Source organism: Dicentrarchus labrax, unplaced genomic scaffold, assembly GCF_905237075.1.
Source record: "Dicentrarchus labrax unplaced genomic scaffold, dlabrax2021, whole genome shotgun sequence".
NCBI classification, from domain to species: domain Eukaryota; kingdom Metazoa; phylum Chordata; class Actinopteri; family Moronidae; genus Dicentrarchus; species Dicentrarchus labrax.
Window position 1 is genome coordinate 12965232 of NW_026136715.1, and position 19547 is coordinate 12984778.

General features: G+C 40.3%; 2 protein-coding genes across 2 annotated transcripts in view; both read right to left on the bottom strand.

Annotated features, from left to right (window-relative positions):
- The window catches only part of plcg1 (phospholipase C, gamma 1), a 30539-nt gene extending 25993 nt beyond the window's left edge, over positions 1-4546 (bottom strand). Inside the window, exons 1-2 of the mRNA XM_051424931.1 lie at positions 4287-4546; positions 2608-2895 (exon numbers count right to left, since the gene is read on the bottom strand). Of these exons, the coding sequence (XP_051280891.1) occupies positions 2608-2824 (217 nt within the window). The 5' untranslated portion in view covers positions 2825-2895; positions 4287-4546. The remainder of the gene's footprint in view (positions 1-2607; positions 2896-4286) is intronic.
- Positions 4547-5868: 1322 nt separating this feature from the next.
- On the bottom strand, positions 5869-19415 carry top1b (DNA topoisomerase Ib). The gene is made up of 21 exons (XM_051426163.1): positions 19262-19415; positions 18912-18936; positions 17331-17427; positions 16476-16608; positions 16164-16219; positions 15885-15989; positions 15685-15775; positions 15482-15567; positions 15235-15350; positions 15004-15125; positions 14769-14891; positions 14499-14686; positions 12533-12677; positions 12239-12382; positions 11751-11936; positions 11126-11194; positions 10869-10983; positions 9744-9871; positions 9483-9577; positions 9124-9273; positions 5869-7087 (listed from the first exon to the last, which is right to left on the bottom strand). Exons 1-21 carry the CDS (start codon positions 19292-19294, stop codon positions 6985-6987), a joined length of 2310 nt encoding a protein of 769 aa, XP_051282123.1. The 5' UTR covers positions 19295-19415; the 3' UTR covers positions 5869-6984.
- Positions 19416-19547: the final 132 nt, after the last annotated feature.

Here is a 19547-nt window from a genome sequence, read left to right on the forward strand (position 1 = left end):
CTCAACCGCAGTGCTCTTTATCACTGCCAACTTCGAAGAGTTACAGCAGTATCTCCAGCTATGCACCAGTATGGCAGTCAATAAAATGTTTTTAATGATACGGAAATAAAAAACGCGATACCGGTTCATCCTGTATATCGCCCACAGCAACACTGCCCCCGGCCTAATACAACCAGAGATGATAAAGGGATAGCTACCTCTGTGAGCACATTACAGATCTATACTGGTTTTAAAATGCCATCTGATGACCATGATGATCAACATCTGACAGTACATGCGGTCATATCCGGTGCTTAACAGTGAAATCAGCTCCTATAATTGTCGTTTAAAATGAAAAACCTGCAAGTCTCCTACTTCAGTGCTTTTGAGCAAAGCTTGTAAACATGAGAGGATGTGATGCTGTGGTGGGCTCCAAGAACTGAGATGGGAGGTTTCTCTACCAGGTAACTAAAGTTAAATCATAGTTTCAGAGCGTAAAAACACATGTGGACCTTGTTCATAAAAACCTGTGAGTATGTGTCGAAGCCCATCAGTTCACTCACTTTAACAGCTGAGTTTCCTCTCTCAGGATGATAAAGTAGAAAATTATGTGTCACAGTCAAACATGATTCTGAATCACGCTCATGTTGCCTTGTTATCAGTAATATACTCCGAAACCAGAAGTTCTAAAGATGATTTGTACGATACTGGAGATGAACTGGGTGTACGATATGTGATGTTTAGCAACAGTGTCTCCTCTGTCAAAACTAACTATAAACCTGTGTTAAGCCTGATGTAAAGTTTAGGCTAACTTTTTCCCCTGAAAAGATGTCAGCTATCCAACTCTTTATGTTTACGACTTGCCCTGCTTACAGTTCTGTTACCGCCATTTCTTCTTCAAGACCACATCCTGTTTCGTCAAACCAGATATACATCTTATTGCATCACATTTATGATATACAAATATCAATAAATATCTGCTGCCTGTTAGTTGGCGGGCATAGACCAACTTGCGCATGTGCACAAAACAAGCAGGCATGAAAACAGGTCAGGGGTGAAAAAGGTGAGAAGGATATTACCCCTCTAGGAGGGTCCGGGAGCATCGCAAGAAAATTTTTAATATTCCATCAACCCTATTGCCTGACACTGTTATTAAAATTATTAAAACCATCAATCTGATGCATTTTGAGATGCCGTTTTTGCCACCCTGGGGAGAGCTGGAGAAACTTAACTTCAGCCATGAGTGAAAAATATTATGGCCTCCTTACTAAGTATTATCCAGGCCATTTCATGCCAGCCTGGCACATTCTCTACAGAATATCCATCTGGGGGGAGAAAACATGCAAAATACGCTTCGATCAAGGGACAAAAAAGGTACACTTCTCAGTATTTTATATTTAGCAACAAATTTAGAGTGCCATTTCCACAGGTAATGGACATCATTCTCTCACTTCTATTGATAAAGGGGCAAATACAGAGGGCCAAATTGTTCCCAAATGATCGCACACTTCCAGTAAAAACCCCTCATATTCTATTTCTGTACATTAATGAGCGGCCTAGGCCAATTTCACCTCTGCAGGAGTATCAAATAGCAGCTATGAGCTCATGTGTGTATGAAACCCTTCATCGCAGAGAAGATGATACTGATGTGCTAAAAAAAAAAAAAAAACCCTAAGCCTACTATATTTTTTTTGTGTGTGTGTGCTCTTTTTGCTGCATCCGGAGCAGAGTGCAGCTGTGCACAAGGCATCCTGCTACCCGAGAGACAGACGACTTAACGACTCACTGCAGGCCTGTGTGTCCTCAGTTAGACGCGCTGTTTTGTTGAAGATTAACCTGAATGTCAGCTTCCTGGTAAATTACAGTATATTGCTATTAATGCAACAAAAGAATTCCAGGAATGGTGGTTTCTTCAGTCACCAGAGATGACTGCTGAACAATGGGGCTTGTTCGTTTAATAGACTCACACCTGCTCTGTCATTATGTGGTACAATACTACAAAACAAAACAAATAATTGGACTCAAGTCCCTGAATGACAAACACAAACAAACACATGAATGAACCAAATCCTGTACATTTTAGGGTGACCGAATAGGAACAGCAAGAAACTAATCAGAGTTTAAATAAACAATGTAATGTTGATAATGAGAGAAGCCATTGGGATTTTCCCTTTTATTAAGATTGTTATATAGCTTAAATGTTGTCTGTCTCTGTGGCTGCATCATAACTGGTTTATCCGTCTGGAAAGAACAATTAATGCCTCGTGTTTCACTTTCATTTCCACATACACAATCCTTGTTTTTCCAAATTTTCTTGCATATAAAAGATCTTCTGAAAGCACCAATAGGCAGCTTAAATATCATCACATTTAGTCAATAATATTGGGATATTTATTTTTAGCAAGCCCTACAACTTTTTTTTTTTTAGGCTCTGTCAATCCAGACTGACATCAGCCATGTCATCATGTCATGTGCGCTTACCACCTCTTTTGTGAGCCACCCAAGCACCTCTCAACGCTTTGCCATTTTCATATTTCCGAATGCATGTAAACCAACCAGTTCTAGGATGGATACCTTCACATTTACAGCCAGTGCTCTGTTTGTATGTTTGTGTTTGTGTCTACTCACTCTCTCCCTCTATTTTATCCGTGCCCCGAGTCCAGATAATAGTCCTGGTCTCCAGCTTGACTTGAAATGTCCGTCTCTCTGGCCGCTGGGACTTCTTAGAATAAAACAGTGTCAGTACTGTGCCCAGCTCCAGGTCTCGGTACAGGTTGTTCATCTCTGTGTCGTTGTCCATCCACGGAACAGGTCCGTTGGAAAAGAAGCCCGAGGTCCCAGCCATGTTCACTTCCCCTGTTTGTTGTCCGTTTCCTCTCAGAACAATCTGCTCAGTCCAGGCCTAGACAGGGATACCTACAGCAGGAGAAGAGGGGGGAAACCCATGAAACAACAATTCCCTGGGGACTTCTAGTGTGTCGGTGTTGTACACACTTTATACGGCAGTGAAGAGTTGATGTTGTCGGGAGACACGTTTTTAATTAAACTTTATCGTACATATGCAGTACATGTTTAATATACCTGTAGATATGCTGTAAACAGAGTAAAAACTGATTGTTCAGCATCAAAATACATTTAACTTACTCTCATCTCCCTGTTGAAATACACATTTTGTGCAAATAGCTTATTTTGACAAACACTCATACCACTATTTTGACACATATGTGAAATGTTTACTTGAGTCGTACGAGTAAATTTTAATAACCTGAAATATGACCATTTGTATAATCCCATTTATCCAAAATCAAACATAAAATAACTTTTACACAAACTCCTGAATGTTACCAGGGATAAAACACTGTCAATGATGCATTCATTTCATTAAAATAAAAAATACACTGCACAATGTACGAGTTGTGTGCTTTTTATATGATCATGTAAGGTTTGCACATTTAGTTTGACATGAATATGGACCGATTTCATGTTTTATACAAAACAGAACATAGCAGTACATAATGTAGTAATAAAACAGCATATAAATATATATATTTATATAATATAACTTCGTTCTTTTAAATCCATTTGATGATTATGTAAAACAGACACACTGCCTGTTGGCACAAAACAACCTTTCATAACACATATGATGTTATTGATTTTTTCCATAGAGGTAATGGTTACTCTCAGTATTGAGTTGCACTGGTTACACTGCTACATCCCAACAGAAACTGTTACTATGATTTATCATTAACAGGGATGTAAATAAATGAGAGCTGCAACCTTAAAAAACGCCTGACAAGGAGAAAAACGTGTTGATTAAGCTAATCACCCCGGATAACTTTCTCTCCAACATCTCAGCTTTAAACCAGGCAGCAGCGGGGAGGTTTAATCTCATTTAGACTGGTTTAAAAAAAAAAAAAAAAAAACTACCAACAGGCCTTTAACCTGCTGCAGTCCGTCCCAGAGGAAAAAAAAAAGAAAAGTTTCCTCTGGACACAAGAGGCATCACATTATTGGGGGGAATACAACTGGTGGCGAATGGCAGCGGAGTGGGATAACAAGAAACGTCTGGCTATTTTCACAGCGTGGAAACGGGGCCGGTGTGAGCTAGCAATCCGCTGGGCCAAAAGGGAAAGAATCATGGCTGGTTTCACCCCTGAAAAAAAAAAAAAAAAAAAGAAAGAAAAAGCCTAGGTGGCAGTAGCTATTCTGCTCCTCTCTCCTCCCTCTCTTTTCGCCTTACTGTGCGGAGAAAAATCAAACTGGAAAACAACACGTCGCAGGGACGTTGCTGTGCTGTTACCTACCGCCGCAATCTCGGCCCGACCGCACATCTCCAACGGCTGCTCCTCTCTCTCTCCTCTCGCGCTCCCGTCGTCTTTCTCCTACTCCGGTTTGTTTCCCCCCACACCCCGGTTTTTCCGTGATTAAATCATCGCCGGGCCGTGGAAAGGCACTGCAGTCCCGACGACAACAACCCCTGTTTCCTCTTCTCCCCTCCGGCCGTCCATACAGAGGGGCAGGCAGACAGCGAGAACCGTGGTAAGACTACGCAAGTTTGTCTGCTCTCAGATCCAGCCAGCGCAGGCCCTTCCCCCCTCCCTCCCCCCGGCCGACCACCAGCGGTATCAACCGGCCCCGAGTCAAAAACCAGGCTTCCGCTGCGGGATTTCACAATAAAAGTCGTGTCATCGAACTTGTCGCAACTGATGTGGAGCTGACATTGTAGGTATGGTTGTGATATGACTTAGTGTTTTTTTTTTCTAGCCCCGATTTTTTACATTTCATTATCGATTACATTTGATTTAAAAAAAAAAAAAAAAACAACATTGTAAAAAATAAATTAATTAAAATAGAAGACAAAATGTGAAACACACACCATATTTCAATTTTTTTTATCCTCTCCACTGCACAGAGCATTAGTTTTTAAACGCATTTCCTCAAAGTGCATCCTTGCTTGCTGGATGAATAATTATCTATCATATTATACTTTTTATTTTGCATGAAAATAAAGGCTACTATCAGTTATATTATCATGGTATTATTTCAACTGAGATAAAGCAACACCACCAAAGAGTTACGACATCTGCACCTGGAGCTGTAAAACAGCCATTCATCAGACCTAATGTAAATCAATCCAGATAATGTCCAGATATTCAGGTTTTCTGCTCCTTAGATTGGGTTTTTGTGCTTAAATACAAGTCATTTATAAGTACACACATATGTGTTGATTCATTTCTGTTGAGGATATTATTTGGCATCTTCGAAGCTCTATCGCTCCTTATGTTACAATGTCAACATGAGCTTGCCTCTGTCACTAACTACTTCAGCAACATGTTTATGCATTTATTTGGATAGAATTACCCTACTTCCGGTAAAACTTGCGTCTCTCCAGGTAGCTTGACGCAGCTCATCTCTCCAGCAGGAGCGCCTGTTATCGGCCTCTTAAAGAAGCAGACCCCCTGCCCAATACTGTAGTTCATAATTAGCTGTCTCCTCAACATAACTTGTATCACAACTTGTCAAGTAACATTACAGATATCCCCCCCGCCTCCCACCCCCCGGAACGATTACTGCACTTTACAATGTCCGAAGCAATCAAAGCCAAATTTGTTGTTTTGGTCTCATAATTATTTAGTTGTTGTACTTTTCTTCTCCCTGGGAAAACAATCACATTATTTTTTATCTTTTATCCAGTCAAATATAAGTGAAAATACAAAATAAAATTGAGAAAGTAATGTCACAGGGGATATGACCCCTGACTTGAGGGATCACTGCTGGTTACATCACAGATGTGATTGTTTCTCTTTGTATACACAGGGAGTCAGCTTGCTGTTTTAATCCCCCTTTTCACACATAAAGTTGAATTTAAAAAAAGGACAAAATGGACAAGGTTGATGTTTTATTTTGAAAACTACAAAGCTCAAAACAATTAGCATTCAACCGATCAGGAGTGGTGATAAATGATCAAATAGCAAGGAATAGTAATGACAAAAGTTAGAATATCCAGTCACATTTGGAAATGAATGCAAGGAGGAGACTTTCTGCTTAATCACAGCAATACAAAAAAAACAGCACACTACAAGGATAGACTTCTGTGATCTTTTTTGGCAAAATCCACATCCCTCTTAGAAACCATCTCTGTCTGAAGGAACAGTCTCTTTTATCTCTGACACAAAACATCATGAAGTACTTCAGCTGTTTCAAGTGACCAAGAGGAATGTTACATCTTGTTCATCGCAAAACTGTGGAAACAGACACACACGAGTTGCATATGAGCAATGAAGAGCTTTTTGTTGACAATGCATACAGCACACGTTTTTTTTATAAAACACTGAATCAGTTACTGAAAAATGACAAAAAAATATGTACATCCCTGAAATAAAAAAGCAAAATCAAACTCAAAGGAAAAAAAACAAAACGACATTCAGTGTGCTAATAATTATATGAGCATAGTGCTAGGGTTTCTATTCTTCACACTGTCATCAGTCTGTCAGGCTAATTTCATTGTACCAATCTTTCACACTAAAATCCTACAAATTGAAATTAATTCTATTTTATCTCATATTGGTCCTCACAATCTCCCACACAAACATTTATTAATTCATTATTCTATGAGAATATAGAATTTCTCCATAAGTCTGATGGCTTACAAATTTCAGTACAGTCGTATCTGATAAAAGATAATACTAATGTGTTCATAGTTGTTTTGAGCATGGGCAGATAGCTGCAGCTACATACACACTACTGTGATTATTTTATTTTATTTTTTTAAAGAGAGGGTGCCCTTTGGCAGCTTGGTGAAATGGTTCAGGAGTTACTTTCCTATATTCACAACAGATCCATATATACAGCACAATTTATTAAACTGTGGTCACAGCTCCAAATGAGAGACTTCCTCATTCACAGCCCTGCAGTAACCACACAGTGGAATCATTTGACATCAACTACAGACCATCTTTACAATCAAAGGCATGGGTAGAAAAGGTAAAACATTAAGTGCGTTTAAAACTCATAGTCCTTTTCAGCCATGTCAATTGCCCAGGCGAACTTCTCTCGCTGGGTTTTGTTGTAGATCTTCTCAATGGGAACGGCCCATTTCTTGCACCTGGAGGGGAGACAAAATAGACCAGTTAACAGCAAAAAAAAAAAGAAAAAAAGACCTAGCATCCACGTCACTGGCTGCACCACTGTTCACTATTTGCTGTATAAGAAATTCCACAAGGGAGACTAGACAGAGAGTCAGTTGTCACCAGAAAATCTAAAACTATTCGGCTGCTGTGCATTGCATTAACATTGTTGGGACTTGATTAGTGACCATTTCTTGCTTGTTTTGGGGGGGTTTGTCTACACTGAACTAGGAAAAGAGTCTACAATCTAGTACTATCTAGTTTCTTGTATAATCCAGCATCTTTATAGACAGCCCAGATAAACAGTATATGTAAAGTTTTAACAGTAATGTTAACACTTTGATTCCCTCACGGCAGACATTTTGACAGGAAAAGTTCACAGGTGAACCAAAAATGAAGCGTGGTAGTGAGCCAGCATGGATAATACCAGGGATCTGGAAGTAGCCCACCTAAATAAACGCACTTGTTATTAATGTTATTAATTAGGCCTGTGTTTTTCTTGTTATGATACATCAAAGTGTCTGCTGTAAAGAGGAAACACCGTCATGGCTTACTGGGACAGTCATTGTTGACCATCCTCTGCTTTTCCTACGACTGCAAATAAAAGTTAACCTGACTGCGCCAGATTTGATCATGTGAGTCCAGCTGCCCAGCAAGGTTAAATCAAAATGTCTGCAATGACAAAGGGGCTCGTTGGAGAGCTTGGCTCAACCGCGTACATTTTAATTAAAGGTGGGCGTTCTGAACCATTGTCACACAAACCATTTGGGGGAAGCAGTGACTACAAGTGACTTTTATGGCTACTTATACTTTATGTTTTATTTAATAGATTTTAAACTGAAAAATTTATTTATAACCACCATCCCATAAATCCAGTGTAATAATAGTTCAAATTTACCTTATACTAATACTGTTTTTGAGTCTGTAATGAGTCCACTGGAAAAATAATCAAAGACGTTTACAGTAAACTGCTAAAATTCACACTAGCTGTACTTGACTGTTGATTGCGGTGTTAATAGAGACTAATGCTCCACAATAAATAATGTGAAGAATTCTAATGGTAATGATAAAACAGCTCAGGCTGGATTGCCAATGAATAATATGAATATAAATAAATATAAATATATATGTAAACCCCAGCAATATTCTATTTAAAAATATATATTTAATATTTATTGTTTTTGTTATTATTTTCTTGTTAAACTAACTTCCTGTTAATTTTTTTAAAGTTTTTAAGTTATTTTACAGTAACTCCCCAAATAGTACATTATGATGACAGTGCATAGCATGCTTGCAGCTTGCTAATAGCTAACTAAACAGAAAATTGGATCGTTTTAGTGAATCTCTGTACAGTTTGAACCTACTGCACTCTCTAGCAATCAACCCGATTCAACTCAATGTTTTCATCTCTGTCACACATACTCTCACAACTACAGTGTAGACCAGGTTCCCATGCACCACCCTACAAGAGGGGACCCCATCCCTTACGCCTTACAATCAGGCAAAACATGGAGCATTCCTGTATCCATTGTGCTTCAGGAGGAGGCTCTCCATAAATAGCTGTGGGGCATGGGTTAGGGAGGGCAGACCACGGTTCCCCTTCTCTGTGGCCTGGCCCTCCATTCAGTCACAGATAGCTCCTCATTGACTTCCCACATGGAGGAAGGAGTCCTGTTTAGGGACGCTCCCTGGCTTTCAGAAACAAACCCCATTGTTCCTCATGCTCACACGCTTTTCTTCCTCTTATTTTCCTTCTGCAGCCGTTAGCTTTTTTGCTTGTGCTGCTCCTTTTCCTACAATGCAAGAGCATTTCCTGCCTTTCTGTCACCAAGGTAGATATGCACCCCGCGCACCCACCCACCCAGAGAAAGCCGGCCTATTAAACAGTAGGCGGTTTACTCATTTAATGTCTTTTTTTTTTTTTTTTTTTTTTTTTCTGCAGTGACCCTTGCAATCAGATATGCTAGTAGCTGATAAACAGAGGTAAACATCTTCTGCTGTGTCACATAAATACCATGCAACAGAGATGCGTGGATCCAGGTAGTTGAGCTTGGAGGTGCCCAGAGCAATCTGCTTGTTCTCCTCTCTGTCTGTGGCCTGCACCTGGAGCTTCATCAGCTGCTCCTCTATCCTCTGGACAGCTTTACGCTTCACCTCCACAGCCCTGAGAGAGAAATATAGAGGGATGAACAAAGATAGATACAGAAAGAAAGAGATACAGAAGACAAAGATAGAGATGTAGAGAGGCAAAGAGACAGAGACACACACAGGAGGATGCCACTAAATCTTACACACTGGTTCTTTAAGGAAGTAAGCAGTGGTTATAACTGTGACAACCTGTCGCACTGGTTAGCAGGGCTCAGGCATTCTTACTTTTTGCTCTTGTCATCATGGGAAGCCTTGTGATCAGCCTTGGCAGCCTTCAGCTGCTTCCTGGCTGCTGACAGCTGATTTTGTTTCTCGTCAATCTGCAATCACAACAAACATACGCTAAGTGAGGCAGACAATCTGCATCGCGTAGAGAGTGAATGTCTTTATCTTTGGCAATGGCAAAAAAAATCTAAACTTTATCCAAGACAACCAAGATCATACCAAGACATCATTTTGGAGGGCCAACAGAACATGGGGGTTTACCTTGGTCTGAAGGTTTTGCATGGACTTCTCAAAGGTTTTGGGTGGAGCTCTTTGGTGGTTACAGAGGATGGCCACTGCCCGATTGGCTCGGTTGTATGACAGGACTTTAGCCGGGATGCTGTCATCAGCTGGAGAACCAACAATGACAACATAGGAGAAGTTTAAAAGGACTGCAATTTAAAATCACTGATCCACATTTTGCAGTGGTTATGTAATTGATGGCAAATCCAGTCTTAGGCATATACAGTGAATTACAGGTAATTACACAAAACTGGTCAAAATGTAGTTATTCACTGACTGAGGAGGCCTCCAACGTTGATCTGTGTACACTGTGTCCATAGGGTTCCAGTTTAAAGCCTCCCTCCTAGTAAATGTATTATTTGTCCCTGTCAGGTATGTTTTATAGCACACCAGTTTATGTTTCATGTTGAATATTTTATTACAAAGCCTTTTGAGCTATTCTCCTGTGGGAGAGAAGCTACAGGGCAGTTTTATTTACATGGAAGTTTTGCTTTATTATCAGTCCTTGTCAGAATAGATGGATATAAACTCCAGAAACATCCTTGCAGCATCTTAACAATGAATAAACCACCGTACCTACCTATTATATATACCATATAACTGAAGAGACTGATTATTGATAAAATGTTACGCTTCAGAATTGCTTACAGGTCTTAACTCATTGAATGGATTTCAGTATTTTATTTGGTGGTGTGTTGAATTTGATTTTACAGTATGCTGATAAACAATATGATTGTTACATGGGGCTGTCATACATTACTGAAAGTTCCTGTGAGAACATTCGGCAGAATCATCTGTTGAGGTCAAAGTGTACTGGTCCAAAAAACAATACTTTTTGCTATTAGACTTTTTAAAGACTGTTAATTAATCTTATAGACTTCCATAGACATTAAAGAGAACAACATTTTAATAAAATACAGTTCTGTAAAAACCCAAATTGTGTCAAATCCTATCACCATTTTTAGGTCAGAAAAAGGGCAAAAACAATTTTTTTCATGTCTGTGTACATCTCCCAGAGATTAAAGGGTGGTGAAGAGTGTGAACTGTGCTCAGAAAGTCATTCAAGTAAAATGCATGTGACTGGCTAAAGCCACAGTTACTCACAGCAGGAAAGTTCCTTGAGCTGCTGCTGCAGGGTGATGGAGGCATTGTAGGTACGGAAGACCTTGGCTGTCAGGCCATCCATCAGCTCCTGTAAGTGCTTATTCAGAATAGAAGTCTGCAGGAGACACGGAGTAAAATAAGAAGGTACAGTTGGGAGAGGAAGAGGAAACAGAGTGACACAAGTATAACAACCAAGAATGTAAACATTCACTTAGAATGAAGCCTTGGAGGCAGACATTCATGTGTGTGTTTCTTACGTTCAGTCTGTCAAAGAGATCATCTTCAGGCTGCTTGTTCTCCAGGAACAGCTGCAGGTTTTTAAAGACCTGATAGAAAATCAGAAAAGATTTTTTTAGGATGAGATCACTTAAATTTAACACTTCAGACCCACAATGTTTAAGGCTGCACAATCACATTTCAGCCAGTTGGGGGTGCTATATTATTTCTGTTCACGATGTTAAGTTTATTACAGGTTAATGTGTCTTTTGTATGTTCTTCTGTGTGTAAGTGGAGATGCCGAGATTAAGTGTAGCCAAATAGACGGTGCCCAGGCATGTTGAGAAATTTGTAACTGAAAACAGAACATGTCTAGCGTATGTCTGTGTTTGTGCGTCTGTACACTCCGGTTATAGCAGGAAACAGACCACCCTCTGAGGCAGAGCTGACGGAAGGCTTTTAGTGCCTGATCACCTGTCTGTGCAAACATCCTCCTCAGCACTGCAACTCCTTTTCTCATTAACACTACACTCACATACCTGTCAAATATACACCCAATACCGCCCTCATAAAACCCCATAAAATCCCGGTTTTGTGCTTTAATGTGACTCCCAACTCATCCCTCCCTCCATTCCCACGTTCCTCTCCTCAATGTCCCTTTCTTACCCTCTTCTCCACAGGGATTTTGTTGTAGTAGCGGATGGAGTCCTTTCCCAAGAAGTCAAACTCCACCACGTACTCCTGGTCGTCCAGCTTGGGGTACAGTTTGATGTGCTCCACCCGCAGCGAGCAGCAGCCCACCGTGTCGGCTGTCTCACCTTCCTCCTTTTCGTTACCCGCCCTCAGTGCAAGCTACAGGGGAAACACCATGCATCGTGATCAAGTGTAACATTTTTTGTCAGGATTTATTCTCTTAACTTTGTTTACCACCAGTATTTCTCCAGGGGGGGTGAAGGGAACCCTTGTGGTCAATGGAAATGATTAAAGGGAGTCTGTAGGGAAATTAAAACAGTACATTTTGAGGGGAACCTTATTCTGATGGTGGATTTCATCCTCTGCGTTTGTTTTTGTCAAAATCAAATAAAAAGATATGCTGGTGTTTGTAAGTAATCTATATTTTCCGATTACAATTTACAACTGTATTTTCTCCCCACCTTGTCTATGAAATACAGAGCCACGGCTCTCTGTCTGATCCTCATCTCTTTTGACTTCCAGTCGTCTCTGTACTGGGCACGGATGCGATCCACACACTTCTTCAACCGTCGAGCAGTCTCATATTTCTGCCAGTCCTTCTCCCCCTGCACATACACACACACACACAAACTTTTTTAATTAATAGGGAAACAGATTTTTTTTTTCATCAAGAGACAACTGGTGAAATATTTAAACTCAGAAACAGGTCAGGATTAAGTTCCAGCTTGAAGTTCAAAGTGTGAGAGCGCAGGTACCTTGATCCTGGAGCTAGGGTTCAACATGATGTACTTAATGGAGCCCTGGATGTTCTCTGTCCAAGATGCCAGCCAGGTCACCTTGTTGTCATGGCGAACCTCCTTCCATTTTGTCCCCGGGGGAGGTTTAGGGTGCTTGGAGTCCCTACAGAAAAAGAGTCCGGTTTACTATGAATAGGTGTCAAATGTGTTGACAGCTTTTCCCCTATGTATATTTGGGAAAAGATTTCCCACTGGTGAGAGTATTTCTCCGGGTGCAGTGTCTCCACTGAGACTGTGTTTCTACCTATCTGTTGATTGAGGTACAATAAACAGCACTTATTATTCCCTACTGGTTGGAGTATTTCTCTGGGTGCAGTGTTGGCTAACTCCACCGAGACTGTGTTTCTACCTGTGTCGATTAAGGTACAATAAACAGCACTTATTACAGACCTGAAATGAATCTACATCTACAATATAAAATATATTTGTTATATTATATTATATTATATTGTTTTTTTACATTTTAATGGACCAGTCTAAGATTAACTTTATATTGAAAACACTACACCTATCAGACAATAGAATGAGAAATGTCACAATGTAAAACAAATCCCATTATGACCAGTATGTGGGGGTCGACGTGTCCTCCCTGGGCCGTGTTATTGTTTGCACACACAGCGTACTCTGACAGGAAGACTAACTTTGACACAGTGCCTGGTATGTGTTCAAGTGCATGTCAGCGATACATCTGCCACAGTGTACATACTACTAGCAGCACGTACATTCTTTTGTTAATCACTCTGTAATGGCAACTGAATGCTACAAATTGGCCTTTCTGTAAACACTCTCACAACACACACTGCCCCTGAGGCATGGAATGACAGATAAAAGAAAATTATTCCCACTCTCTATAAATAAATCCAGCAAAACATGGCAGTTAGCAGATGGCAGGGAAGATAAATGGGAAAAAAATAAAAAAAGGTTGAAGAGAGGGAGAGAGGGGGGTAAGAACAGGACAATGAATTTGAGGTATATATCTGTATGTGTCCCTTGGCAGATGCACAAGTTTCCATAAGCATCCACTAAATAGATTTTGTTATCAAATCACACCCTTACCCTTAGAATTAAAGCTCTCGTCCTACTATGTACTTTCACTTACTGTAACCTCACCTTTAAAGGTCTGACAGGGCCACCTTGTGGTAAAAACTCAGAACTAGACATAATATTAAAGTGTGTAACCTTTAGGAGGATCTATTGTCAGAAATGGAATATAATATTCATACGTATGTTTCTATACACAAATCCAGTTATCGGTTTGTGTGTTCCACCATCCACCAGCTTACAGCGCTGGCAAGTCGTAGTGACTGCAGTTGGATTGACCACAGTAGGCAGTGGCCTCCAGTTACTGATAAAGGCATCATATATGGATGGCGATGTTAACATTATCCAAACTTTACATATTAGTTAGACATTTGTAACAACAATAGCCAGAAACAGAGAAAAAAACCTGCAGCAATAGGTATTAAAGATTCATTAATTAAGCAACAGGCAGGCAATCATCTTGGTCCTCGGCACGCCCATGGCGTCAATGTAAAGTGTATGGTCTGAGACAGAGGCACTCTTGAAGAAAAATAACTGCACAGGTACTTCACCATTTCCTGGACATTGGTGTAAAAGTAACCCGGATTCCAATCCATGCATACTATAGGGAGACACCACTGCAGTAATGGTGACATGTTTACTTCTGGTACTTCCCTGGATTCGTGCACAGTAGCCCAGAATGGACAAAGCAAACACTAGCTCTAGACAGGGCTTTTCGTGTTTCATGGCCACCGTAGTTTCCCCTACATCCTTGGAAGGCTTAGATGTATTCAGATGATACCAAACTTCCCCAAACCTATGCCACTGAATCTTACACACTGGTCCTTTAGCATAAAAACTAAACTAAATTGGAAACATTCACAGTGGTGGTCAGATTACCCACTTGCTACAATTAATAATGATGTCTTCAGGTCTGATGCGGCGTTTCAGCATGCCCATCTTTGGATGATCACCTCGTCCTCGGAAGAGGCCCGGTGGCTCGATGCGGAAGTTTCCGATCCTCTCCTTGTGGTTGTCCATGATGCAGAAACCGTATTCCTGGAGGAGTCTCTCATTCTCCTCTTTGATTTTCTGTGTATGAAAATATGAAAATACAGTGAGAGATTTCATGTTGTTTTCAGAGTTGGGAGAGTGTGCATGAGTGCAGGCCTACCAGTTTCTCCTCTTTTGACATCTGTTTCCTAGCTTCTGATTGGGCCTTGAAGTACTCGTTCATGTCACTGAAGTTGCACTTGTTCAGGTCGGTGATCTTTGACTTCTCCTCTGATGTCATTTCCTAAAATAACAGAGACGATCGAAAGCACGTCCAACCTAAATACTTGAACTTCACACCCTCTGTAGACTCGCACGCTCAACTTAAGACACTTGAACATCTATTATCTCCTCACCTTCCTCCAGTCCTTATAAAAGTTCTTCCTGAAGATGTCCTTAGTGGTGTACTCGTGATCCAACATCTTGGCAAAAAATGTAGCTACCTCCTCAGCAGGGGCACTTAGTTTCATAGGTTTACCTGCAAATACAGAAAAAAGCAATGAATTATTAAATTCTTATTCTAATTCTTATTAATAAATTATTATTATTAATAAACATTGCAACTTATTTCTTACAGACGGACTCACCATCATAGTAAAATCTGACTTTGTCAGGCAAGGGTTCGTACGGAGGGGCAAACACTGGACCCTTATGCTCAAGGAAGCGCCATTTGGAGCCATCAGTGTATCTTTCCTCCTCCCACCTAATCACCACAAACAACAACAAAGTACAACCCGTGAGATAAAAGACAAATATGGTATCTAGCTGTTTATATTAGCTAACTGTCCTTGTATGTGTAATTTCCTGAGGAAAAGAACCCAAAAATTATCTCACCATTTCCACTTCTCCTCTTCTTCTTTTTTGGATTTCTTTCCCTCTGTTCCCTTTTTGTCTTTTGTCTTCTTTTTGGGCTTGATGTCCTGAAACGAGTGATGAGAACAGAATAAAAAAACAACACTGGAGCCACAAACGGCAGACACTCCAGCCTGGGGGATATGAGAATGTGTTCATCAAAATAGTATTAAGAAGTAATGAACCTCATCCTCCTCATCCTCTTCGTACTCATGTTTCCTCTTCTTGGCCTTTTTGTCATGTTCTGTCTTGACTTTTTTGGGTTTGTATTCAAATCTGTAGACAGATATATTGACAATGACTGTATCTCTGATCACAGAACTGACAGTGACAGAACGGGAAGCATAAAGATGTAAAGATCTGGTTGAATTTGTATGATACCCACTCTTCATCATCATACTCTCGTTTGGAGGTCCTGTTGTGTTGGGGAGAGGGGTAGAAGCCGTTGTCTTCTTCAGGCTCGCTCTTTATGGCAGCAGGACTTGTATCTCTAAGTCATACATTGAAGACAATGAACTGCATATTAGTAAAGTAAAATATCACATTAAACATAAGAAAGCAATAGCTAAGCTGGAAGTAAATTATCTGCTAAATGACTTACGGTTAGGACTGCTTTATAATTACTTTTGTTTTACGTGAGACACAACAAAGTGATGCTGTTTACCTTACATATCCATTTTCTTTCTCCTTTTTAGGCTTGTCTACGTGGGATGATTTGATCTGTGAGAAACAGGGAAAAACATATTAGCATGTCTTTTTATAAATAAAACGTACTTCATCCACTTTCACACCTTTAAATACTAACTCGTAGTCAGAGTCCATAATAAAACAATTATGTAGTGATCATGACAAAACAAAGCTTTTAAGTTAATGTCACAAACTAATAATACTGTAATACAGAAAACACAACATAATACTTACACTAAAGGCCTCTACAGCCTTTCATAAAAGGCAGACTGACTACCCATTAACAAACCTTCTCTTCTCTCCTCTTCTCTTTGTCCTTGTCTTTCTCTTTGTGTTTTTCCCTGTGCCTGTCTGAGCTGCCGTCGCTGTGCTTCAGCTTCTCTTTGTCTCTGTGTTTCTTCTCAGAGTGGTCCTTATGATCGCTGGAACACAGAAGCCACAGAGGTCAGAGATCAATTGCAAGAGGTCAGTCGTGGTCCAGATGCACAGACACAAAAGATGCCATCGACAAAAGCACCAAACCACCAGCAATATAAATGTAACCATTAGTGACAGTGTTGTGGACAGCTGCCAATAAGAACGGCCAAAGTCGTGACTCTACTAACATCCAGCAGCCCACAAGTATTTCAACCCGACAAAAAGAAAACATGACGACTACTCCACAATGGTTCAGATTACTAATGCTCTGCAGATGTCATTCATAAAAGTGGATTCCATGGAGTCCTTGTGATGTATGCTTTCTGATCTAATATGGCAGGCTTCTATTAGTTTCAATTAAAGCAGCAGGGTGATTCTTTCATGTCCTTGTTGAAAAGCTTGCAGACTGGCAGAATCTGTATCCAAGTGCATGGAATTTGTCATTATCCTCTATGTTAAAAGATTCAGTTATGACAGCTGAAACCACTAGTTCAAAACATTTATTTATTTTTTTAAATGAAAGCAACACGTGTAAAATAAAGCATCGTGAGGAGAAGTATGTTAGGAGATAAAGGAAATACTGAAATATAACTTCAGGTGGTGTAGGCAACTTTAATACACAAATACTACAGAAACCTGCATAGGTCAGTTCATATATAAAAACATAAACTCAAGTTCTGCCTGGTTATTTCACCCAAAAAATGAGAGGAAGCTGGAGATATCGTACCTGTTGCTGTGCTTGAATTTCTCTCGCTCCTTGTCTTTCTTGTGGTCTTTGTGTCTGTGTTCCTTGTCTTTGTGCTTGTCTTTATGTTTGTGGGAGTCTGTGATGCAACAGAGAGATCAACTTGTTCAGCAGCATTAAAAGAACAAAAAAACATCTCAACATGTCTATCTGTGAATCTTTTGTTTCTAAAAATATCTGGTTGTAACCACTGTATTAACACAAGCTGACATACAAAAAACACGCAGTTTTGTTCTATATTCCATTCTGCTGTTGAAAGTCAATACGTTTTGTTTCTATAAGCGCTCACTGCCCAACACACATTTGCTGTGGCTGACCCACAATCCCCTCCGAGGTTCAACCACCAGCTTCATCCTACAGGACATACCTGAAATGCATGAAGTGCTTCCCCCACAAAAGAAAAGGGACTTGATCGTGATAGCTGATAATAACCCTGCTATACGCTGTATTTGCCACAAGATCACTGTAATATTCCAACTATACCCTCACAACAATAATTGCCTCTAATATTAAACATAATAGCTTTTGTCAGCGGGCTTTAATCTAACTTTTGGTGTACTTTTTAAAGATACAAAATAATATCAGTAGATTGCACTTGAGAGGAACATTTGTTTTCATACTCTCGGTGCAGCTTAGTCAAATGATTAAGCTGTAATAATTATTTTTACATGAGTCTTCATATTAAAATGTTTCCTGCTGGGTGAAATCCCTCCTGAGGTAGACCTGGCTTGGCTTGATCATCACCTCGTGGCGCCCTGTTGTCATGGCAGGCAGTTTAATAACGGGTATTATCTGCTGTATGAAACAGTAACACACATCCCAGTTATAAACCAAATCAGTCCCCCTCATGCCTCAATGCTTTCCATCACATCATGCAGCAAATTAAGCCTGCAAGAAAAAAAAAAAAAAAAAAAAAAAAAAGTGCTCTTAACTTTTGCAAGAAACTGTAGTGCGGGGACTATAATGTGTAAAAAATGACTGCTCAAGGCATATGCTTTTAATAATGTAGTGCAACTTTCTTTTTCTGTGACTCAAAGTTTTAAACTCGTGTGTGAGTATTCCCTGTTGGCAGTGCAGATAAATGTCTGTACTAGCACAGAGATGGAGGCAGAGCGCAGCTGGAGGTGAGATACGGGCAGGGAGAGGCGATAAGCTCCCAGCTCTCGCCTCCATATCACGGCAGACAGTTAGCTCTCTGATCGGCAGCCCTGGCTGTTACATACAGAAAAAGAAAATGGCGCAGAGACTAAGTCCTCAGCCCCAATTCTGCCACTTTCGGCTCCAAAATTCGTTGCAATTGCACGCACATATTGTCAAACTGGAACATGCAAAATAAACACGATGCCAGGCCCTGTAGGAATACCCCAGCAGATTAAAAAACCGAGGGTCGCAAGTGTGCATTTCAGACCCTCTTTTTGAACAATAGCCGCAAGAGAGTGGAGGAGAAGGGACTTAGTCTCTGGGACGCCATTTCTGTCCTTTAAAAAACTAACAGTAGACAGATCACGATTCCGTTTAGAAATCAGTCAGTATGAATAAAAAAATCCCCATCAGAGGACCTACCGCTTCCTTTAGATCCGGAATTGACCTGGAAATTGTGGAAAAAAATGTTTTTAATATTTCAATTTTGAAAATGCCGGTAGCTCGGTTATTCCAAGTTTCATCTGGCACACGAATATACCTCAGTAATACATGTATTTTACTACAGTAAAATGCAAACCCGCACACATAATCTCAAAGTTTGGACTCTGACGACGAAGACAAACAGCGGAACTTATTATGTTTATCGCTTGCTATCGTTTCTTCACCGTTATTTCATATTGACGATTAATACTCGTCAGTTTTATGTCGTTTATTGCCAAAGCAATTCATACAAAACTGAGCAAAGACATTAATTATTGACCAAGAGGTACCTGAGAGTCTCCATGTCCATGATCTCCGCTCATGGTCAAGTTGTTTTTGTTTGTAAAGCAGGTGAAGTTGTCACTGTAGACAGCTGTTCAGGATGCGAGGCTCAGGGAACCCTCACTGGAATGGAGTCCCAACGTTTACCCACTGCGCATGCTCACAACCAACCTCCAACACAGAGAGAGTACCACACTGCGAGGTCCACACCTGAACCAGCATCAAAACGTGAAACGAGGTACGGCAGTGTGGATGGGGGTATCTTTTAAAATGCCTCCTTGTTTTATTAAGAGT

What these genes read in the sequence shown, in the direction of transcription:
- top1b (XM_051426163.1), bottom strand. Translation starts at nt 19,294, where the DNA reads ATGAGCGGAGATCATGGACATGGAGACTCTCAG. An exon ending in TTCCGGATCTAAAGGAAGCG is followed by an intron (nt 17,428 to 18,911) that starts GTAGGTCCTCTG and finishes GTTGCATCACAG; the next exon opens with ACTCCCACAAACATAAAGAC. An exon ending in AGTCAGATTTTACTATGATG is followed by an intron (nt 15,126 to 15,234) that starts GTGAGTCCGTCT and finishes CTGTATTTGCAG; the next exon opens with GTAAACCTATGAAACTAAGT.